Genomic DNA, 24,375 nt, shown 5'->3' on the forward strand with positions numbered 1-24,375 from the left:
GCGAGAGAGAGAGAGAGAGGGCGCGAGAGAGAGAGAGAGAGGGCGCGAGAGAGAGAGAGAGAGGGCGCGAGAGAGAGAGAGAGAGGGCGCGAGAGAGAGAGAGAGAGGGCGCGAGAGAGAGAGAGAGAGGGCGCGAGAGAGAGAGAGAGAGGGCGCGAGAGAGAGAGAGAGAGGGCGCGAGAGAGAGAGAGAGAGGGCGCGAGAGAGAGAGAGAGAGGGCGCGAGAGAGAGAGAGAGAGGGCGCGAGAGAGAGAGAGAGAGGGCGCGAGAGAGAGAGAGAGAGGGCGCGAGAGAGAGAGAGAGAGGGCGCGAGAGAGAGAGAGAGAGGGCGCGAGAGAGAGAGAGAGAGGGCGCGAGAGAGAGAGAGAGAGGGCGCGAGAGAGAGAGAGAGAGGGCGCGAGAGAGAGAGAGAGAGGGCGCGAGAGAGAGAGAGAGAGGGCGCGAGAGAGAGAGAGAGAGGGCGCGAGAGAGAGAGAGAGAGGGGCGCGAGAGAGAGAGAGAGAGGGCGCGAGAGAGAGAGAGAGAGGGCGCGAGAGAGAGAGAGAGAGGGCGCGAGAGAGAGAGAGAGAGGGCGCGAGAGAGAGAGAGAGAGGGCGCGAGAGAGAGAGAGAGAGGGCGCGAGAGAGAGAGAGAGAGGGCGCGAGAGAGAGAGAGAGAGGGCGCGAGAGAGAGAGAGAGAGGGGCGCGAGAGAGAGAGAGAGAGGGCACGAGAGAGAGAGAGAGAGGGGCGCGAGAGAGAGAGAGAGAGAGAGGGCGCGAGAGAGAGCGCGAGAGAGAGAGAGAGAGAGAGGGCGCGAGAGAGAGAGAGAGAGAGGGCGCGAGAGAGAGAGAGAGAGAGGGCGCGAGAGAGAGAGAGAGAGAGGGCGAGAGAGAGAGAGAGAGAGGGCGAGAGAGAGAGAGAGAGAGGGCGCGAGAGAGAGAGAGAGAGGGCGCGAGAGAGAGAGAGAGAGGGCGCGAGAGAGAGAGAGAGAGAGGGCGCGAGAGAGAGAGAGAGAGAGAGGGCGCGAAGAGAGAGAGAGAGAGGGCGCGAGAGAGAGAGAGAGAGGGCGCGAGAGAGAGAGAGAGAGGGCGCGAGAGAGAGAGAGAGAGGGCGCGAGAGAGAGAGAGAGAGGGCGCGCGAGAGAGAGAGAGAGAGGGCGCGCGAGAGAGAGAGAGAGAGGGCGCGAGAGAGAGAGAGAGAGCGCGTGAGAGAGAGAGAGAGAGGGCGCGAGAGAGAGAGAGAGAGGGCGCGAGAGAGAGAGAGAGAGGGCGCGAGAGAGAGAGAGAGAGGGCGCGAGAGAGAGAGAGAGAGGGCGCGAGAGAGAGAGAGAGAGGGCGCGAGAGAGAGAGAGAGAGGGCGCGAGAGAGAGAGAGAGGGCGCGAGAGAGAGAGAGAGAGGGCGCGAGAGAGAGAGAGAGAGGGGCGCGAGAGAGAGAGAGAGAGGGCGCGAGAGAGAGAGAGAGAGGGCGCGAGAGAGAGAGAGAGAGGGCGCGAGAGAGAGAGAGAGAGGGCGCGAGAGAGAGAGAGAGAGGGCGCGAGAGAGAGAGAGAGAGGGCGCGAGAGAGAGAGAGAGAGGGGCGCGAGAGAGAGAGAGAGGGCGCGAGAGAGAGAGAGAGGGCGCGTGAGAGAGAGAGAGAGGGCGCGAGAGAGAGAGAGAGGGCGCGAGAGAGAGAGAGAGAGGGCGCGAGAGAGAGAGAGAGAGGGCGCGAGAGAGAGAGAGAGAGGGCGCGAGAGAGAGAGAGAGAGGGCGCGAGAGAGAGAGAGAGAGGGCGCGAGAGAGAGAGAGAGAGGGCGCGAGAGAGAGAGAGAGAGGGCGCGAGAGAGAGAGAGAGAGGGCGCGTGAGAGAGAGAGAGAGGGCGCGTGAGAGAGAGAGAGAGCGCGAGAGAGAGAGAGAGAGAGGGCGCGAGAGAGAGAGAGAGAGAGGGCGCGAGAGAGAGAGAGAGAGGGCGCGAGAGAGAGAGAGAGAGGGCGCGAGAGAGAGAGAGAGAGGGCGCGAGAGAGAGAGAGAGAGGGCGCGAGAGAGAGAGAGAGAGGGCGCGAGAGAGAGAGAGAGAGAGGGCGCGAGAGAGAGAGAGAGAGGGCACGAGAGAGAGAGAGAGAGGGCGCGAGAGAGAGAGAGAGAGGGCGCGAGAGAGAGAGAGAGAGCGCGAGAGAGAGAGAGAGGGCGCGAGAGAGAGAGAGGGCGCGAGAGAGAGAGAGGGCGCGAGAGAGAGAGGGCGCGAGAGAGAGAGAGAGGGCGCGAGAGAGAGAGGGCTCGAGAGAGAGAGAGAGAGAGCGCGAGAGAGAGAGCGAGATTCTCCCCCTTCTCCCAGCCCACCCACTCCTGCCCTGCCCTAAAGGGCAGATACAATCAATTAGGGGTTGACCCCACAATGCCCAACCCAGTGACCCAGCCAGCACCAGTGGCATTGACTGTACGCTGGTCCTCAAACACAACGGGTGCTGAGTAGCTCAGGGGAGCAGGAGAGGAGGGATGGGATTTTTGCCCCATCTTTGATAAATTCCAAGTCCCAGGAGCATTGGATGAAGGACACTAATCTACAAATCTTTCATATCCTGTGCATAACCTGCCAACATATTCTTTAGCCGCTGCCTTCTCTCCCCACCCACAGATGTTTCATCATGTCAAAAAGATATTTTTCATTCATTCCCGGGATGTGGGCGCCACTGGCCAGGCCCAGCATTTATTGCCCATCCCTAATTGCCCCTTGAGAAGGTGGTGGTGAGCTGCCTTCTTGAGCCGCTGCAGTCCCTGTTGTGTAGGTACACTCACTGTGCTGTTAGGGAGGGAGCTCCAGGATTTGGACCCAGCGACAGTGAAGGGACGGCCGATATATTTCCAAGTCAGGATGGGGAGTGACTCGGAGGGGAACTTCCAGGTGGTGGTGTTCCCCATGTGTCTGCTGCCCTTGTCCTTCTAGATGGTAGTGGTCGTGGGTTTGGAAGGTGCTGTAGAAGGAGCCTTGGTGAGTTGCTGCAGTGCATCTTGTAGATGGTACACACACTGCTGCTACTGTGCGTCGGTGGTGGTGGGAGTGAATGTTTGTGGATGTGGTGCCAATCAAGCGGGGGCAAGCCTCTGGGTTTATTATTCCCATTCTGTGATACTATGTCAACCGTCACGGTGTAGTTGCAGGCTCTTGCTGTTGGATGGCTCTGTGGAGCATGTTTTGGAAACATTTTGCCAACATCATTGGCACGTTCTGAAGCCAACACCCACAGATTCAGTGCACTGAGTGCAACGCCCTTCCCCTGACAGAGCTCCTTGGCTGTGGATACTTCTTGCCAGTTTATTTTTAAACCACAATCCATTAAAGATCATTCCAAAGCCAGCCTCTGCTTCCTGAGGGGGGGATAAATCCAGCTCTCCTGGAGCTATCAGGCCCAACACATAACCAACCTACAATATGCTGACACTCAGATAATCTGGAGGGACCTGGTGAGCCAGTACTGACTAGATCACCACACCATACACTCAAAGTCCCAAGGGTAAAAGCTCACATTAACCAATCTCAGCTGGAGATGGAACCAGAGTGCAATAGCTCCGAGCCCAAAGTGGGAAGAGAGGGGTATTGGGCACGAGACAAAGACCACATGATTCAGCAAAATCCAGGCTTGCATATAAAATCCCAATGGACTCAAACCCCTTCCCATTCACTCCCACTGTACACAATCCCATTGGACCCAAACCCCTTCCCGTTCACTCCCACTGTACACAATCCCAATGGACCCAATCCCCTTCCCATTCACTCCCACTGTACACAATCCCAATGCACTCAAACCCCTTCCCATTCACTCCCACTGTACACAATCCCACTGGACCCAAACCCCTTCCCGTTCACTCCCACTGTACACAATCCCAATGCACTCAAACCCCTTCCCATTCACCCCCATCGTACACAATCACAGTTTCTTGATTATTATATGACAAAAGCTCGAAGGTCAGAGCCCATTGGGATTGTGTACAGTGGGAGTGAATGGGAAGGGATTTGGCTCCATTGGGATTGTGTACAGTTGGAGTGAATGGGAGGAGGTTTGGGTCCATTGGGATTGTGTACAGTGGGAGTGAATGGGAAGGGGTTTGGGTCCATTGGGATTGTGTACAGTGGGAGTGAAAGTGAAGGGGTTTGGGTCCATTTGGATTGTGTACAGTGGGAGTGAATGGGAAGGGAATTGGGTCCATTGGGATTGTGTACAGTGGGAGTGAACGGGAAGGGGTTTGGGTCCATTTGGATTGTGTACAGTGGGAGTGAATGGGAAGGGGTTTGGGTCCATTGGGATTGTGTACAGTGGGAGTGAACGGGAAGGGGTTTGGGTCCGTTGGGATTGTGTACAGTGGGAGTGAACGGGAAGGGGTTTTGGTCCATTGGGATTGTGTACAGTGGGAGTGAACAGGAAGGGGTTTGAGTCTATTGGGATTGTGTACAGTGGGAGTGAATGGGAAGGGGTTTGGGTCCATTGGGATTGTGCACAGTTGGAGTGAATGGGAAGGGGTTTGGGTCCGTTGGGATTGTGTACAGTGGGAGTGAATGGGAAGGGGTTTGGGTCCATTGGGATTGTGTACAGTGGGAGTGAATGGGAAGGGGTTTGGGTCCGTTGGGATTGTGTACAGTTGGAGTGAATGGGAAGGGGTTTAGGTCCGTTGGGATTGTGTACAGTGGGAGTGAATGGGAAGGGGTTTGGGTCCATTGGGATTGTGTACAGTGGGAGTGAATGGGAAGGGGTTTCGGTCCGTTGGGATTGTGTACAGTGGGAGTGAACGGGAAGGGATTTGGGTCCATTGGGATTGTGTACAATGGGAGTGAACGGGAAGGGGTTTGGGTCCATTGGGATTGTGTACAATGGGAGTGAACGGGAAGGGGTTTGGGATTGGGATTGTGTACAGTGGGAGTGAACGGGAAGGGGTTTGGTATTGGGATTGTGTACAGTGGGAGTGAATGGGAAGGGGTTTGGGATTGGGATTGTGTACAGTGGGAGTGAACGGGAAGGGGTTTGGGATTGGGATTGTGTACAGTGGGAGTGAACGGGAAGGGGTTTGGTATTGGGATTGTGTACAGTGGGAGTGAATGGGAAGGGGTTTGGTATTGGGATTGTGTAGAGTGGGAGTGAATGGGAAGGGGTTTGGGATTGGGATTGTGTACAGTGGGAGTGAATGGGAAGGGGTTTGGTTTTGGGATTGTGTACAGTGGGAGTGAATGGGAAGGAGTTTGGGATTGGGATTGTGTACAGTGGGAGTGAACGGGAAGGGGTTTGGGATTGGGATTGTGTACAGTGGGAGTGAACGGGAAGGTGTTTGGTTTTGGGATTGTGTACAGTGGGAGTGAATGGGAAGGAGTTTGGGATTGGGATTGTGTACAGTGGGAGTGAACGGGAAGGGGTTTGGGATTGGGATTGTGTACAGTGGGAGTGAACAGGAAGGAGTTTGGGATTGGGATTGTGTACAGTGGGAGTGAGTACAGTGGGAGTGAATGGGAAAGAGTTTGGGATTGGGATTGTGTACAGTGGGAGTGAACGGGAAGGAGTTTGGTTTTGGGATTGTGTACAATGGGAGTGAATGGGAAGGAGTTTGGGATTGGGATTGTGTACAGTGGGAGTGAACAGGAAGGGTTTGGGATTCGGATTGTGTACAGTGGGAGTGAACTGGAAGGGGTTTGGGATTGGGATTGGGATTGTGTACAGTGGGAGTGAAGGGGAAGGGGTTTGGGATTGGGATTGTGTACAGTGGGAGTGAACGGGAAGGAGTTTGGGATTGGGATTTTGTACAGTGGGAGTGAATGGGAAGGTGTTTGGGATTGGGATTGTGTACAGTGGGAGTGAATGGGAGGGGATTTGCAGAGATACAATTCAGCCAACCTCTCCACACAGGCACACTCACCCCCACCACTAACCTGCCACTTCACCCAGCTTTGGATTCGTGCCAGTTTCTTGTATATAGTATATTCATTCATGATTTGTGGGCATTGTTGGTCAGGCCGACACTTCTTGCCCATCTTCTACAACTGAGTGGCACACTGGGTTACGCAAAAATCAACCACAGGGCTGTGGGTCTGGAGTCACATGTAGGCCAGACCGGATAAGGACAGCAGATTTCCCTCCCTAAAGGGGATTAGTGACCCAGATGGGGTTTTATGACAACCCGGTAGTTTCACGGTCACTATTACCGGGACTAGCTTTTTAATCTAGATTTAAATTTTCCTGTGCTGATGGGTTTTGAACTCAGATCTCTGGAACTGGGCCAGCCATATAAATACTGTGGCTACAAGAGCAGGTCAGAGGCTGGGAATCCTGCGGTGAGTAACTCACCTCCTGACTCCCCAAAACCTGTCCACCATCTACAAGGCACAAGTCAGGAGTGGGATGGAATACTCCCCACTTGCCTGGATGAGTGCAGCTCCCACAACACTCAAGAAGCTCAACACCATCCAGGACAAAACAGCCCTGCTTGATCGGCACCACATCCACAAACATTCACTCCCTCCACCACCGACGCACAGTAGCAGCAGTGTGTGTACCATCTACAAGATGCACTGCAGCAACTCACCAAGGCTCCTTAGACAGCACCTTCCAAACCCACAATCGCTACCATCTAGAAGGACAAGGGCAGCAGACACATGGGGAACACCACCACCTGGAAGTTCCCCTCCGAGCCACTCACCACCCTGACTTGGAAATATATCGGCCGTTCCTTCACTGTCACTGGGTCCAAATCCTGGAACTCCCTCCCTAACAGCACGGTGGGTGTACCTACACCACAGGGACTGCAGCGGCTCAAGAAGGCAGCTCACCACCACCTCAAGGGGGCAATTAGGGATGGGCAATAAATGCTGGCCCACATCCCGTGAATAAATTAAGAAATGTTCAGTAATATTACCACCCCTGCTACCACACCCGTGTCTAACAATCCCACCCCCCTGTAACCCCCACACTTTGTAACATTCCAGTTCCAGGAAGCAGAAGGTCCCCCCCCACTCCCCAACCCCACAATCTCCGGATTATAAAACATGCCCCAGGTCGGAGGGAGATGTGGTTTTGTTGACAGTCCCGCGCTCCATTCCAGATTCCAAGACTGATTTGATAGAGAGAGATAACAGCGGTGCAATCGGAAAGGAGATGGGATCTGCTGTTTGGGGAAGGAACATTGTGCTGGCCTGAGCTTCTAAGCAAACAGCAGCGATGACCTGTTTCCCGAGCAGAGATTCATGATGTTTCAGTGTGCCGAGATAACCAGTGTTTAAACACATGTGACGTTGCTTCATTCGAGAATGCAACTTCTCAGCGAACCTTTTTTGGTCAAATTCATCTTCTGAATTGTTCCTCCCCTTTCCCACAACCCTCACTGGATCCAGCTCCAACAGGCACTGGCTGGTACCACTGCCCCATACCAACCCTCACTGGATCCAGCTCCAACAGGCACTGGCTGGTACCACTGTTCCATACCAACCCTCACTGGATCCAGCTCCAACAGGCACTGGCTGGTACCACTGCCCCATACCAACCCTCACTGGATCCAGCTGCAACAGGCACTGGCTGGTACCACTGTTCCATACCAACCCTCACTGGATCCAGCTCCAACAGGCACTGGCTGGTACCACTGCCCCATACCAACCCTCACTGGATCCAGCTCCAACAGGCACTGGCTGGTACCACTGTTCCATACCAACCCTCACTGGATCCAGCTCCAACAGGCACTGGCTGGTACCACTGCCCCATACCAACCCTCACTGGATCCAGCTGCAACAGGCACTGACTGGTACCACTGCCCCACGCCAACCCTCACTGGATCCAGCTGCAACAGGCACTGGTTGGTACCACTGCCCCATACCAACCCTCACTGGATCCAGCTGCAACAGGCACTGGCTGGTACCACTGCCCCATACCAACCCTCACTGGATCCAGCTCCAACAGGCACTGGTTGGTACCACTGCCCCATAACCAACTCTCACTGGATCCAGCTCCAACAGGCACTAGCTGACACCCTAACACTAGAAGGTCCTGAGTGCGAATCCTGATTTGTCCCTGAACTCAGTGCAGAGCAGAAGGTTTAAACTGGGATCATCCCGATCCGTTTAATGCAGTGACACACTGGATATACTTGGGGCAGTTTAGGGAGGTTGAAGGGGGTGGGGTGGGGCTCTAACACTATCCGAGAACAGGCTGGATCAGGATGGGGATTGAAGACACGTTCCCCGGCTCACCGAGCCCCTCAGGATTCGGCAAAGTGGGGGAAGCATCCACACCCCCTCTCCCCTACCCCCCGCAGAGTTGGGAGGAGACGAGTGATTGGACAGGGTGGGGAGAAAAAGGGAAAAAAGTTGGGGGGGGTGGTGGGGTGGGGGGCGGAGATGATGGGTGGACATGGCGAGCTCCAGATCAGCCCTCCACCCTCCAGCCGTGCGAGCGGCCAATCACCCTCGTCGGGGTCTGGGTTTCCCACCCCCAGAGGGAGAGAGAGAGAGAGAGAGAGAGAGAGAGAGAGAGAGGCTGGGGTTCGTTGCTGATTCTCCCAATCTCCAGTCACAGAGAAAATCCCCGTGCAATCCAGCCTTTAATCTCTCCCCGCCCAGCACCGCTCCCCAACCAACCCCAACACACACACTAACCGTGGAGGGGGATCCATTTTTTAAATAAAACACTGGGATCTTACTGTTCCGCTCCGGTGTGAAATGGACACCTTCACGTTGAATATCCTCTGGCTCGTCACCAGTTCCAACCTGATCGAAACCAAATCCCAAATCCCAGCCGCACCCCTCACTCAAGCCCAGGCCGACTTTCAAAATGGCAGCTACACTCGCTTCCAACCCGGACCTTGAACCACCCAGGGACTGAAGTCAATCCGAACTAGCAACACGAGAACGTAGGAAATAGGAGCAGGAGGAGGCCCTTCAGCCCCTCGAGCCTGCCACCCACCCCACCATTCCATAAGACCACAGTCTATCTGCCCCAGGCCTCAACACCTCCTTCATGCCAACTCCCCATGGTCCTCAACTCCCAACAGCCAAACCAAGCACACAGATTCGGACAGAAATTCTGGTACAAACGCAACCCGCATGTCCTGTCCACCATCTACAAGGCACAAGTCAGGAGTGGGATGGGACACTCCCCACTTGCCTGGATGAGCGCAGCTCTCACAACACTCAAGAAGCTCGACACCATCCAGGACAAAGCAGCCCCGCTTGATTGGCACCCTATCCACAAACATTCACTCCCTCCACCACCGACGTACAGTAGCAGCAGTGTGTGTACCATCTACAAGATGCACTGCAGCAACTCACCAAGGCTCCTTCTACAGCACCTTCCAAACCCACGACCGCTACCATCTAGAAGGACAAGGGCAGCAGACACATGGGGAACACCACCACCTGGAAGTTCCCCTCCCAGTCACTCACCATCCTGACTTGGAAATATATCGGCCGTTCCTTCACTGTCGCTGGGTCCAAATCCTGGAACTCCCTCCCTAACAGCACGGTGGGTGTACCTACACCACAGGGACTGCAGCGGCTCAAGAAGGCAGCTCACCCCCCCACCTTCTCAAGGGGGCAATTAGGGATGGGTAATAAACGCTGGGCCCAGCCAGCGAAGCCCACATCCTGTGAACTAACGTAGATAAAAGAAAAAAAATGTGGCTGTTCCTGGCCAGATCGCAGTGCACTGAACGCAGGGGCGTTCCTGTTCGTATCAAGTCAGAGTGAAGCCTCACAGCGCTGACAGGGTGATCCCTGCTGCGGGGGAATAGCAGGCGAGTTTCCCCCCCCCCCCACCCCCAGCCGAGACATGAGGGTGAGTTTCAATAGAAGGCCCACAGAGCAGGCCTGTCTGCTGGGCTCCTGGCCAATTGACGTCAGTGTTGATTTTGGCCCTTTTTGGCAGGTATGGGCAGCACTCAGCGAGAGATGGAAAGTACTACCACAGACTTTCAGACTGTGTGATTGATGTAACACGTTTCCCCGAACGGCAGCCCCACTCCCAACCTCCTGAAGAAACTGGCTCATTAGAGTCTGGCTCTGCTGAATGGCAGAACAAGTTCCTGGAGGGACCACCCGACCAGTCCCTCCCTCCGCTCTGTCAAGCCACGGAGTTAGCATCGATGCTAATTTGACGTCCAGAGAGTTTACATTGTCTTGGAAACATAGAAAATAGGAGGAGTAGGCCATTCAGCCCTTCGAGCCTGCTCCACCATTCAATTTATCACAGCTGATCCTCTATCTCAGCACCGAACTCCCGCTCTCTCTCCCCATCCCCCCCCATCTCTCTCTCTCTCTCACCTCCCACCCCCCCCACACTCTCTCTCTCACCCCCACCCCCCCCACACTCTCTCTCCCCATCTCTCTCTCCCCCCCCATCTCTCTCTCTCCCCCCCCATCTCTCTCTCTCCCCCCCCATCTCTCTCTCTCCCCCCCCATCTCTCTCTACCCCTCCCCATCTCTCTCTATCCCTCCCCATCTCTCTCTACCCCTCCCCATCTCTCTCTCTCTCCCCCTCCCCATCTCTCTCTCTCTACGCCTTCCCATCTCTCTCTCTCTCCCTCCCCATCTCTCTCTCTCCCTCCCCATCTCTCTCTCCCCCTCCCCATCTCTCTCTCTCCCTCCCCATCTCTCTCTCTCTCTCACCTCCCACCCCCCCCACACTCTCTCTCTCACCCCCATTCCCCCCACACTCTCTCTCCCCATCTCTCTCTCTCGCCCCCCATCTCTCTCTCTCTCTCACCTCCCACCCCCCCCATCTCTCTCTCTCTCCTACCGCCATCTCTCTCTCTCTCACCCCCATCTCTCTCTCTCTCACCCCATCTCTCTCTCTCACCCCCATCTCTCTCTCTCCCCCCCATTCCCCCCACACTCTCTCTCCCCATCTCTCTCTCTCCCCCCCATCTCTCTCTCTCCCCCCATCTCTCTCTCTCCCCCCCATCTCTCTCTCTCCCCCCCCATCTCTCTACCCCCCCCCATCTCTCTCTCTCTCTCACCTCCCACCCCCCCCACACTCTCTCTCTCCCCCCCCATCTCTCTCCCTCCCCCCCCATCTCTCTCTCTCCCCCCCCATCTCTCTCTACCCCCCCCCATCTCTCTCTACCCCCCCCATCTCTCTCTACCCCCCCCCATCTCTCTCTCTCCCCCCCCCCCATCTCTCTCTCTCCCCCCCCCATCTCTCTCTCTCCCCCCCCCATCTCTCTCTCTCTCTCCCCCCATCTCTCTCTACCCCCCCCCATCTCTCTCTCTCCCCCCCCATCTCTCTCTCTCTCTCACCTCCCACCCCCCCCACACTCTCTCTCTCACCCCCATTCCCCCCACACTCTCTCTCCCCATCTCTCTCTCTCGCCCCCCATCTCTCTCTCTCCCCCCCATCTCTCTCTCTCTCTCACCTCCCACCCCCCCCATCTCTCTCTCTCCCCCCCATCTCTCTCTCTCCCCCCCCATCTCTCTCTCTCCCCCTCCCCATCTCTCTCTCTCCCCCTCCCCATCTCTCTCTCTCTCCCCCCATTCCCCCCACACTCTCTCTCCCCATCTCTCTCTCTCCCCCCCATCTCTCTCTCTCCCCCCATCTCTCTCTCTCCCCCCCATCTCTCTCTCTCCCCCCCCATCTCTCTACCCCCCCCCATCTCTCTCTCTCTCTCACCTCCCACCCCCCCCACACTCTCTCTCTCACCCCCATTCCCCCCACACTCTCTCTCCCCATCTCTCTCTCTCCCCCCACACTCTCTCTCTCACCCCCATTCCCCCCACACTCTCTCTCTCACCCCCATTCCCCCCACTCTCTCTCTCTCACCCCCATTCCCCCCCCATCTCTCTCTCTCCCCTCCCCCATCTCTCTCTCTCGCCCCCATCTCTCTCTCTCGCCCCCATCTCTCTCTCTCGCCCCCATCTCTCTCTCTCCCCCCCCATCTCTCTCTCTCCCCCCCCCCCATCTCTCTCTCTCCCCCCCATTCCCCCCACACTCTCTCTCCCCATCTCTCTCTCTCCCCCCCCATCTCTCTCTCACCCCCATCTCTCTCTCTCTCTCACCTCCCACCCCCCCCACACTCTCTCTCTCACCCCCATTCCCCCCCCATCTCTCTCTCTCCCCCCCCATCTCTCTCTCTCCCCCCCCATCTCTCTCTCTCCCCCCCCATCTCTCTCTCTCCCCCCCCATCTCTCTCTCTCTCCCCCCATCTCTCTCTCTCCCCCCCCATCTCTCTCTCCACCCCATCTCTCTCTCTCCCACCCCCATCTCTCTCTCTCTCACCCCCATCTCTCTCTCTCTCACCCCCATCTCTCTCTCTCTCACCCCCATCACTCTCTCTCTCACCCCCATTCCCCCCACACTCTCTCTCCCCATCTCTCTCTCTCCCCCCCCATCTCTCTCTACCCCCCCCCATCTCTCTCTCCCCCCCCCATCTCTCTCTCCCCCCCCCCATCTCTCTCTCCCCCCCCACACTCTCTCTCTCTCCCCCCCATCTCTCTCTCTCTCTCACCTCCCATCCCCCCCACACTCTCTCTCTCCCCCCCCACACTCTCTCTCCCCCCCACACTCTCTCTCTCCCCCCCACTCTCTCTCTCCCCCCCCCACACTCTCTCTCCCCCTCCCCATCTCTCTCTCTCCCACTCCCCATCTCTCTCTCTCTCTCCCACTCCCCATCTCTCTCTCTCTCCCACTCCCCATCTCTCTCTCTCCCCCTCCCCATCTCTCTCTCTCCCTCCCCATCTCTCTCTCCCCCCCCCATCTCTCTCTCTCCCCCCACACTCTCTCTCTCTCCCCCCCCATCTCTCTCTCTCTCTCACCTCCCACCCCCCCCCATCTCTCTCTCCCCCCCCATCTCTCTCTCCCCCCCCCATCTCTCTCTCCCCCCCCACACTCTCTCTCTCTCACCCCCATCTCTCTCTCTCTCTCACCTCCCACCCCCCCCCATCTCTCTCTCCCCCCCCATCTCTCTCTCTCCCCCCCCCATCTCTCTCTCCCCCCCCCATCTCTCTCTCTCCCCCCACACTCTCTCTCTCTCCCTCCCCATCTCTCTCTCTCTCCCTCCCCATCTCTCTCTCTCTCTCTCCCCCATCTCTCTCTCTCTCTCTCCCCATCTCTCTCTCTCTCTCTCCCCATCTCTCTCTCTCTCTCTCTCCCCATCTCTCTCTCTCTCTCTCCCCATCTCTCTCTCTCTCTCTCCCCATCTCTCTCTCTCTCTCTCCCCATCTCTCTCACTTTCCCTCCCAGTCTCTCTCTCTCTCCCCATCTCTCTCTCTCCCCATCTCTCTCTTCCCCCATCTCTCTCTCTCCCCCGTCTCTCTCTCTCCCCATCTCTGTCTGCCTCCCCATCTCTCTCTCTCCCCATCTCTCTCTCTCCCCATCTCTCTCTCTCCCCATCTCTCTCTCTCCCCATCTCTCTCTCTCCCCATCTCTCTCTCTCCCCATCTCTCTCTCTCCCCATCTCTCTCTCTCCCCATCTCTCTCTCTCCCCATCTCTCTCTCTCCCCATCTCTCTCTCTCCCCATCTCTCTCTCTCCCCATCTCTCTCTCTCCCCATCTCTCTCTCTCCCCATCTCTCTCTCTCCCCATCTCTCTCTCTCCCCATCTCTCTCTCTCCCCATCTCTCTCTCTCCCCATCTCTCTCTCTCCCCATCTCTCTCTCTCCCCATCTCTCTCTCTCCCCATCTCTCTCTCTCCCCATCTCTCTCTCTCCCCATCTCTCTCTCTCCCCATCTCTCTCTCTCCCCATCTCTCTCTCTCCCCATCTCTCTAGGCCCCCCAGGTACCTTCAGAGACTAGAAATCTACTTCCTCTTTAAATATATTCAATAACTTGGCCCCCACTGCCTCTGTGGTAGAGAATTCCACAGGTTCACCACCCTCTGAGTGAAGAAGTTTCTCCTCATCTCCTAAATGGTCCACCCCGTATCCTGAGACTGTGACCCCTTGTTCTAGACCCTACCCCAGCCAGAGGAAACATCATCCCTGAATCCAGACTGTCCATCCCTGTCAGAATTTTATATGTTTCAATGAGATCCCCTCTCATTCTTCTGAACTCCAGTGAATACAGGCCTAGTCAGTCCAATCTCTCCTCATACAACAATCCTGCCATCCCAGGAATCAGTCTGGTGAACCTTCGCTGCTCTCCCTTTATGGCGAGTATATCCTTTCTTAGGTAAGGAGACCCAAACTGCACACAATACTCCAGGTGACCATTTAAGAGCTCAGACTGGACACGGAGGAGAAACGAACATGAAGTAGAATCACACACAGAAAGCTCCACCCCTGGGGGAGGGGGTCAGTTTCGGGATTTGGGGGATCTGGGATTCCTGCAGGAAAGCATGACTCTATGGGCCAAGTCAATGTGTGGACGAGAGATGCCAGAGCGCTGGGAGTGCGGGTGTTGGGGGGGGGGGGTGGTTGGGGGGGAGCGGGTGGAGGCACAGAACGGGTCAAGGAAAAAGAGAAGAGGAAAATTGCAACTTCCCCGAATCGTTTGCGAATCAGTCAGCCTTTGCGAGGCAGCTGCAGTGATATTTATATTGTAAACACGGGTGTCGCCGAGTGAATTCGTCAGTAACTGGGAGAAGCCAGTTCAGCCTGTCACAGGTGTTTGAGAGTCAATACAGTGCAGCACCCGCAGGTTCCACAACTTTCACGGTGACACAAGCATTTTTGGCTGCCGCTGAATTTGAACCCCCTCCCCCCCACCTCCCCACCCCCCCAACCACCAGCCCCACTTCCCAGGACTTAGCTGGTCTTAAACACCGTCCACTCAAACAGAGCCCCCAGTTGGTTAACATTCACGCTTCCGAGCCCCAAAACGCGCCACGCGGTCGAACACGCTCAGCGCCGAGGCGGTGGGGTGGGGGGGAGGGGAGGGGAGGGAGGGGTACTGCTCCTCCAGGGGGGTCAGTGCCCCAGGTAGGGTAGGCACCATGTCACCAGAGGGCAAGCGCCAATTATTCATCCCCACCTTTCCGTTGCACTGAGAGTTTTCAGTGAAGTAATAGAGCACAGAATATTTATTAACCCACCAGGACTGTGGTATTAAAGTCTCATACCAGTCGTGGCGAGACACGACACCAAAGGGTTAATACCCCCGTCAGCTCATGTCACCATAGATGCTATGTGGAAATCGTTCCCATAACTAGGTTCCCCCTACTTAACTACAACAAATCCGTGTGGATGATTTATGCTTATAATTTGCGACCTTAATACTTCTTAGCCCACTCCTGCTCCCTTTTTCACTGCAATCCCACAAAGTAATGCCACTGAGTTAACACGTTCTTTAATGCCCCCCACACTCAGCAGAAGGAGTCTGCCCACGGTCCCCGGCACAGATCTCACGGTGTTAAACTGTACCCCGCACACGACAAATATTCCAGGACCATGCCGATTAGATTTTAGGAATTCAGGCAGAGGGTGAAGGATGAGTGGTCTGGGGTCAGGGCAGATTGGGAGAAATCAGGCAGGCGGGGGAGGGAGTGCCTTGTCGAGTGTTGTTAGATTTTGGAACCAGGCCAGTCAGCTCCCAGCCCCATACAGTAAACAACAGGCTGCGTTTATATAGTGCCTGTAGCAGGGGAAATTATGCAGAGACACATCACAGGGAAATTGCAAAAAAAAAAAACCCACAATCAACAGAATTCAACACGGAGGAACATACGGAGAGGTGGAGGGACAGGAGAGCAAAAGCTCGGTCAAAGAGGTCGGCTTTGAGGAGATCGTAAAGGAGGGAGGGAGAGAAAGAGATGGAGAGAGAGAGTTGGAGAGGTTTAGGGAGGGAAGTCCAGAGCTTAGGGTCCCAGGCAGCTGAAGGCCCGGCCGCCAATGGTGGAGCGATGGGAATCGGGGGATGGTCAAGAGGCAGGAATTAGGGGAGCGCAGAGATCTCGGAGGGTTGTAGGGGCTGGAGGAGGTTACAGAGATAGGGAGGGAAGTAGGGGCTGGAGGAGGTTACAGAGATAGGGAGGGATGTAGGGGCTGGAGGAGGTTACAGAGATAGGGAGGGGTGTAGGTGCTGGAGCAGGTTACAGAGATAGGGAGGGATGTAGGGGCTGGAGGTTACAGAGATAGGGAGGGTTGTAGGGGTTGGAGGAGGTTACAGAGATAGGGAGGGATGTAGGGGCTGGAGGAGGTTACAGAGATATGGAGGGGTGTAGGCGCTGGAGGAGGTTACAGGGATAGGGAGGGGTGTAGGGGCTGGAGGAGGTTACAGAGATAGGGAGGGGTGTAGGGTTTGGTGGAGGTTACTGAGATAGGGAGGGGTGTAGGGGCTGGAGGAGGTTACAGAGATAGGGAGGGATGTAGGGGCTGGAGGAGGTTACAGAGATGGGGAGGGATGTAGGGGCTGGAGGAGGTTACAGAGATAGGGAGGGATGTAGGGGCTGGAGGAGGTTACAGAGATAGGGAGGGATGTAGGGGCTGGAGGAGGTTACAGAGATAGGGAGGGATGTAGGGGCTGGAGGAGGTTACAGAGATAGGGAGGGATGTAGGGGCTGGAGGAGGTTACAGAGATAGGGAGGGGGTGTAGGGGCTGGAGGAGGTTACAGAGATAGGGAGGGGGTGTAGGGGCTGGAGGAGGTGACAGATATAGGGAGGGGTGTAGGGGCTGGAGGAGGTGACAGGGATAGGGAGGGGTGTAGGGGCTTACAGAGATAGGGAGGGGGTTACTGAGCTAGGGTTGGGTGTCGGGGCTGGTGGTGGTTACAGAGATAGGGAGGGGTGTACGGGCTGGAGGAGGTTACAGAGATACGGAGGGGTGTAGGGGCTGGAGGAGGTTACAGAGATAGGGAGGGGTGTAGGGGCTGGAGGAGGTTACAGAGCTAGGGAGGGATGTAGAGGCTGGAGGAGGTTACAGAGATAGGGAGGGGGTGTAGGGGCTGAAGGAGGTTACAGAGATAGGGAGGGGGTGTAGGGGCTGAACGAGGTTACAGAGATAGGGAGGGGGTGTAGGGGCTGAACGAGGTTACAGAGATAGGGAGGGGTGTAGGGGCTGGAGGAGGTTACAGAGATAGGGAGGGGTGTAGGGGCTGGAGGAGGTTACAGAGATAGGGAGGGGGTGTAGGGGCTGAAGGAGGTTACAGAGATAGGGAGGGGGTGTAGGGGCTGAACGAGGTTACAGAGATAGGGAGGGGGTGTAGGGGCTGAACGAGGTTACAGAGATAGGGAGGGGTGTTGGGGCTGGAGGAGGTTACAGAGATAGGGAGGGGTGTAGGGGCTGGAGGAGGTTACAGAGATAGGGAGGGGTGTAGGGGCTGGAGGAGGTTACAGAGATAGGGAGGGGTGTAGGGGCTGGAGGAGGTTACAGAGATAGGGAGGGGTGTAGGGGCTGGAGGAGGTTACAGAGATAGGGAGGGGTGTAGGGGCTGGAGGAGGTTACACAGATAGGGAGATGTGTAGGGGCTGGAGGAGGTTACAGAGATAGTGAGGGGTGTAGGGGCTGGTGGAGGGGGTTACAGAGATAGGGAGGTGTGTAGGGGCTGGAGGAGTTTACAGAGATAGGGAGGGGTTTAGGGGCTGGAGGAGGTTACAGAGATAGGGAGGAGTAGTTTCATTTTTGTGGAAACAGGCAGTATGTGAATGCTTTAAGAGAAAGCTGTGCGGAGGTGTGGGTGGGAGAGGGTGTGGGTGGGAGAGGGTGTGGGTGGGAGAGGGTGTGGGTGGGAGAGGGCCTGGGTGGGAGAGGGCCTGGGTGGGAGAGGGCCTGGGTGGGAGAGGGCCTGGGTGGGAGAGGGCCTGGGTGGGAGAGGGCCTGGGTGGGAGAGGGCGTGGGTGGGAGAGGGCGTGGGTGGGAGAGGGCGTGGGAGGGAGAGGGCGTGGGAGGGAGAGGGCGTGGGAGGGAGAGGGCGTGGGTGGGAGAGGGCGTGGGTGGGAGAGGGCGTGGGTGGGAGAGGGCGTGGGTGGGAGAGGGCGTGGGTGGGAGAGGGCGTGGGTGGGAGAGGGCGTGGGTGGGAGAGGGCGTGGGTGGGAGAGGGCGTGGGTGGGAGAGGGCGTGGGTGGGAGAGGGCGTGGGTGGGAGAGGGCGTGGGTGGGAGAGGGCGTGGGTGGGAGAGGGCGTGGGTGGGAGAGGGCGTGGGTGGGAGAGGGCGTGGGTGGGAGAGGGCGTGGGTGGGAGAGGGCGTGGGTGGGAGAGGGCGTGGGTGGGAGAGGGCGTGGGTGGGAGAGGGCGTGGGTGGGAGAGGGCGTGGGTGGGGTAGGGGCAGTGGGAGTGTTCCCTAGCACCTTGGCTGGTTTGCGAGACTCCCATCTCTTACAGGACCTCTCCCCACTTCAGGACCTCCCAAAACAAAAAAAAAAAAGTGTGTTCGTGCCCGACCAAATGCTTGGTTTCTTTTTCAACTGAAGCGCAGTCCCCGTTGCAAAGTGGGAACAGTGGCGGCCAGTTTGGACACAGCAAGATCCCACAGAGAGCAACGTGGCCGACGACCCAGATAGGGGGATAGAAATGGGCCCCGGGGATACCTTCCGCTCGCTCGGCTACACAACCTCCGGCTCTTAGACCTCATAAATATTGTGCAGTTTGTAGATTCAGCAAAGGGCCCTGAACTCTACACACAGTAAGAGCTCTGCTCTCTCTCTCTCTCTCTCTCTCTCTCTCTCTCTCTCGGAGTGAGCTGCAGGATTAACTTGCTGTGGGTGTGTGTGTATATGTGTGGCACTCCCCGATCTCGACACTGTCTGAGCAGGCGCTGGCCAGAGTCCGACTCTAGGAGAGAACCAGGTGTCGGGGCCTATTCCCGTTCTGCTTTCAGCCAGCCCTCGCGCCACAGCTGATGGGCCTAGCTCAGTGGGCCGCAGCAGCACCAGCGGGTCTGCCATCTCCCCTGCTTCCCCAGCCCCCTCTCTCTCCCACCCCCCCCCCCCCCCACCCAAACACCAAAAGGCTTGGGATCAGAGCGGGGCAATTTCCAGGGACGGGAATCCCTTTCCCTTCCATCCAAGGTTGTGTCGGGGGTAAGAGCTGCTTCGGAGCCAGAGTGGTGAAGGCCTTGCCAACACAGCACAAAAAACAGCTGCCTCTATCTGGACGATAACTCCGTGCCCAGTGCGAGCCCCCACTTAACCCCATCCCCCACTTAATCCCGCGCCCTAAATACACTCAGGTTAATATTACCCAATGACCAAACTGAGTAACCACTGCCCTCACTGACCCTTTAAGACACAGCACTCCAAGTTGGCCTCGTTGTAATGTGGTAATACTACAATCTTCACGGATGCTTGGTTAAACCCCCCCCCCACACAACCTCCCCCACCAGCCCCACACAAACCCCTACCTCCAAGACCCCTCCCACACCCCCCACCAACCCCACCCCCACCGTCTCTAACCGCTGCCAATAGCGGACTGATGGAAATCCTCAGGGTCAGGGAAGCGAAATAAGTGTGAGGCCGGGAATGGAGGAGCAATGGAACATTTTGGAAGGTGCTCGGACTGGAGGAGGTTGCGAGGGGTTAGGGAGGGGAGGGTGAGGGTCGCAGAGGGATTTGAAAACAAGCTGGGGGGGGGGGGGGGGGGGGGGGGGGGGGGGGGGGGGCGTGGAGTGTGAAATTCGAGGTGGGACCAGGCCAGTGTTGGTCAGCGAGGAGAGGGAGGGGTGTGCGATGGGCGAACGAGACGTGGCGCGAGCCAGATCCCTGAGGTAATCAAAGTCTCTTTGGAAAGGGTGGAGCTGGGGTAAAGGCAGGCTCAAGAGGCTTTAGAAACCAGCAATGGAGGGAGCACCTTTCGAAGGGAGGCTGCGGTAAAAAGGTCAGAGAGTTGATGGCAGCTGAAGGGAGGAGAGGGACATTGACGCAAAAGGAGACGGAGCTGGGTACGCGAGGCCTCCTTGCCAGAAATCACTCAGATTAGGCGGTGGAAGGATCGGAGAGGAAGGACAGGGCAGCCCGGCCTTTAGTGCGCTGCCCAAAGGGAGACGAAAACGAGGACACCTACCGGTTCTTCAACTCATTGAAGTCCTCGCGCAACTTGCCCAAGTCCAGCTGCATCCGGGCCTTCTCCTTGGCCACATTGTCCAGGGTCTTGCGGGCGTCGGCCAGCTCGTTCTCATACATGGCCTTGATGTTGACCACCTCGCGGCTGGTCACCTCCTCGGACTCCGTGATGCGCAGGCGCAAGCCGGCATTCTCGCACTCCAGCGAGCGGACCTTCTCGATGTAGACGGCCAGCCGGTCGTTGAGGTTCTGCAGGTCCTCCTTCTCCTGGAGGCGGCTGATCTTGGTGGGGCTCAGGGGGGTGGTGGTGTTGGAGCGGCCACCCCGTTTCTGGCCTGGGGTCTGCATCTTGGGAAAGGCTGATGGCCGAATACAGAGAGAGGGAGAGAACCAGTTAGAAATAACGCTTCAGGTCACTGAACAGAAGTGACTGGAACGACCAAACAGCATTTAAGATAATCGAATACAGAAGCAACAGTCTTTTTAACCAAACCATCACACCGGTCAGCCCCTGGTGGGAGCACTGTGTCCGATTCCGGGCCCCGCACCTTAGGAAGGGTGTCAAGGGAGAGGGTGTGGAGATTGACCCCGAATGGGACCAGGGATGAGGGATTTCAGTTCATGTGGAGAAGCTGGGATTGTTCTCCTTAGAGCGGAGAAGGTTAAGGGGGAGATTGAATTGAGACGTTCAAAATCAGGAAGGGAGGGGGTTCGGACAGAGTAAATAAGGAGATACTGTTCCCACTGGGCAGGAGGGTCGGTAACCAGAGGGGACACAGATTGAAGAGAATCGGGAAGGGAACGAGAGGGGGAGATGAGGAGAGTTTGTTTTTATTTACACAGCGAGTTGTTGTGATCTGGAAGGCGCTGCCTGAAAGGGCGGTGGAAGCAGATTCAATAGGAACTTTCAGAAGGTGGGGGGGAATCGGATAAATACTGGAAGGGGAAACATTTGCAGGACTAGAGGGGAGGGGAGACTAATTGGATAGATCTTTTCAGAGAGTCAGCACAATGGGCTGAATGGCCTCCTCCTGTGATGGAGGGTTCTTGTGCAGAGAAAGAGGCAAAAGATGACACGCTAACCCACAGCTTTGCAAAGCATGGAGAAGGGAATGGAAGGGGGGGTGGGGGTGAAGAGATGGGCCGCGGTGATTGGATGTCAAGTGCAAGCGCAGGTGGAGGGTGAAGCAGAGTCAGGTAAGGTGGCATCGAGCCACGTGCTTGTGGGGGGAGGTGCCAGGAGTAAACGAAATATCATAAAAAAGTGGCAGTTAGTTTGTGCGGACAGGAACACAAAGGCTTGCTGTGTAAGAGTCGGAGTGCTCTGGGTGTGTCAGTGTGCGTCCCAGTGTTTGACAGAGTGCGTGAGAGTGAGTGGGGGGGCGGGGGCGAGCCAATGACAGCGAGGGGGCCAAAGGAACACATGTCACCAAAGCGCAGCTCCAGAAGCTTCAGGTGTACCCAGACTTGGAGGACAGTTAGGTTGTGGCAGCAGTGGCCAGGACTCAGACAGACCAACAGACAGAAGCAAAGTGTTTTGTTTCAAAAAGTGACCCTCCTAGCAGTAGCGCTGGAAGCAGCCCAGCGAGGTCTACACAAAGCATTCAACTGGGGCTAGATGGAACTCACCCACCCTCAGCCAGTTCTCCACACTGACACCACACCATCAAACACTGCCCCCAGGGTCTCAGCCATCTCCCACCGAAATCATACCCTCGACTGTCACTCTGCAGAGATCCTCCTCCACTCCCATCAGAACCTCACTCATCTCCAACTCCACATTCCCAATGACCCTCCACCTGGACTGTCCCAGCTCCCTCGTGCTGCCCCCTCACACCTCCCACCACCCTCACCTACCCCCTCACCCCTCCCTCCACCCTCACCTACCCCCTCACCCCTCCCACCACCCTCACCCCGCCCCAGCCCCCTCCCACCACCCTCACCCTACCCCCTCAACCCTCCCACCACCCTCACCCTACCCCCTCACCCCTCCCACCACCCTCAACTACCCCCTCACCCCTCCCTCCACCCTCGCCCCGCCCCAGCCCCCTCCCACCACCCTCACCTACCTCCTCACCCCTCCCTCCACCCTCACCTACCCCCTCACCCCTCCCACCACCCTCACCTACCTCCTCACCCCTCCCTCCACCCTCACCTACCCCCTCACCCCTCCCTCCACCTCACCCTCCCCTCCCCACCCCTCCCTCCACCCTCACCCTACCCCCTCACCCCTCCCTCCACCCTCACCCTACCCCCTCACCCCTCCCTCCACCCTCACCCTACCCCCTCACCCCTCCCTCCACCCTCACCCTACCCCCTCACCCCTCCCTCCACCCTCACCTACCCCCTCACCCCTCCCTCCACCCTCACCCTACCCCCTCACCCCTCCCTCCACCCTCACCCTACCCCCTCACCCCTCCCTCCACCCTCACCTACCCCCTCACCTACCCCCTCACCCCTCCCACCACCCTCACCTACCTCCTCACCCCTCCCTCCACCCTCACCTACCCCCTCACCCCTCCCTCCACCCTCACCTACCCCCTCACCCCTCCCTCCACCCTCGCCCCGCCCCAGCCCCCTCCCACCACCCTCACCTACCTCCTCACCCCTCCCTCCACCCTCACCTACCCCCTCACCCCTCCCTCCACCCTCACCCTACCCCCTCACCCCTCCCTCCACCCTCACCTACCCCCTCACCCCTCCCTCCACCCTCACCTACCCCCTCACCCCTCCCTCCACCCTCACCCTACCCCCTCACCCCTCCCTCCACCCTCACCCTACCCCCTCACCCCTCCCTCCACCCTCACCCTACCCCCTCACCCCTCCCTCCACCCTCACCTACCCCCTCACCCACCCCCTCACCCCTCCCTCCACCCTCACCTACCCCCTCACCCCTCCCTCCACCCTCACCTACCCCCTCACCCCTCCCTCCACCCTCACCTACCCCCTCACCCAACCCCTCACCCTTCCCTCCACTCTCGCCCCGCCCCAGCTCCCTCCCTCCACCCTCGCCCCGCCCCAGCTCCCTCCCTCCACCCTCACCCACCCCCTCACCCCTCCCACCACCCTCACCTACCCCAGCTCCCTCCCTCCACCCTCGCCCACCCCCTCACCCCTCCCACCACCCTCACCTACCCCCTCACCCCTCCCACCACCCTCACCTACCCCCTCACCCCTCCCTCCACCCTCACCCCACCCCAGCTCCCTCCCACCACCCTCACCCACCCCCTCACCCCTCCCTCCACCCTCACCTACCCCCTCACCTCTCCCACCACCCTTACCCTACCCCAGACCCCTCCCAGAGACCCTCTTCTCTACCTGCTGGGAGTGTCACGCACTCCCCAGCCCCTGGAGCGGTGGGGCTCTGAAGGAGGAGTTGAAATGTTCCTCCGGCACTTACCGAAATGGCTGTAGTTCGCAGACTCCGGGATTGAGGGTGTTTTTTGTACAGATTCCGGGAGTAAGGGTGTTTTGCACAGACAGACTCCGGGATTGAGGTTCTTTTTTGTACAGACTCCGGGATTGAGGTTCTTTTTTGTACAGACTCCTGGATTGAGGTTGTTTTGCACAGACTCCGGGATTGAGGGTGTTTCTTGCACAGACAGACTCCGGGATTGAGGGCGTTTCTTGCACAGACAGACTCCGGGATTGAGGTTCTTTTTTGTACAGACTCCTGGATTGAGGTTGTTTTGCACAGACTCCGGGATTGAGGGTGTTTCTTGCACAGACTCCGGGATTGAGGGTGTTTCTTGCACAGACTCCGGGATTGAGGGTGTTTCTTGCACAGACAGACTCCGGGATTGAGGGTGTTTCTTGCACAGACAGACTCCGGGATTGAGGGCGTTTCTTGCACAGACAGACTCCTGGATTGAGGTTGTTTTGCACAGACTCCGGGATTGAGGGTGTTTCTTGCACAGACAGACTCCGGGATTGAGGGTGTGTTTACCTTACAAACACTCCGGTGTCAGTCAGCTGCGCTCCAGTTGCTCTCCCGCTGATGCTGCACCATTTAAAGGGCCGGGGAGCTGGGGGGGCGTGGCCGGCCTGACTGACACCGCAGGCAGCCTATCGGCGAGCAGGGGGCGGGGTTTGGCTCCACTTTCCCCCCGCCCCCTTCGTCCCAAAGCTGCAGACACGTCAATCGATGGAACGTAGGAGGCTGTGTCCAGTTTACCCCTCAAGGTCAGAGTCCCAGAGAGAGGCAAAACCACCCCCCCCCAACCCACCCCACTCCACAGCTGGCAGGCAAACAGATGTTGGCAGTGACCGCTCCGACCGACAGCTGGCAGTGACCATCCAACAGCTGGCAGTGACCACTCCGGCCGACAGCTGGCAGTGACCACTCCGGCCGACAGCTGGCAGTGACCATCCAACAGCTGGCAGTGACCACTCCGGCCGACAGCTGGCAGTGACCACTCCGGCCGACAGCTGGCAGTGACCATCCAACAGCTGGCAGTGACCACTCCGGCCGACAGCTGGCAGTGACCAACCATCTGCTGGCAGTAGCCGGTCCAAAGGCTGGCAGTCACC

At 57.7% G+C, this 24,375-nt stretch overlaps 1 protein-coding gene across 1 annotated transcript in view; it reads right to left on the reverse strand.

The window, feature by feature from the left end:
* The window catches only part of lmna (lamin A), a gene marked incomplete at its 3' end in the record, with an annotated part of 156,020 nt that extends 132,199 nt beyond the window's left edge, over positions 1-23,821 (reverse strand). Inside the window, exons 1-2 of the mRNA XM_041181797.1 lie at positions 23,246-23,821; positions 19,847-20,204 (exon numbers count right to left, since the gene is read on the reverse strand). Coding sequence (XP_041037731.1) covers positions 19,847-20,193 — 347 coding nt within the window. The remainder of the gene's footprint in view (positions 1-19,846; positions 20,205-23,245) is intronic.
* Positions 23,822-24,375: the final 554 nt, after the last annotated feature.

The sequence above is a fragment of the Carcharodon carcharias genome (genome assembly GCF_017639515.1).
Source record: "Carcharodon carcharias isolate sCarCar2 chromosome 36 unlocalized genomic scaffold, sCarCar2.pri SUPER_36_unloc_4, whole genome shotgun sequence".
NCBI lineage: Eukaryota > Metazoa > Chordata > Chondrichthyes > Lamniformes > Lamnidae > Carcharodon > Carcharodon carcharias.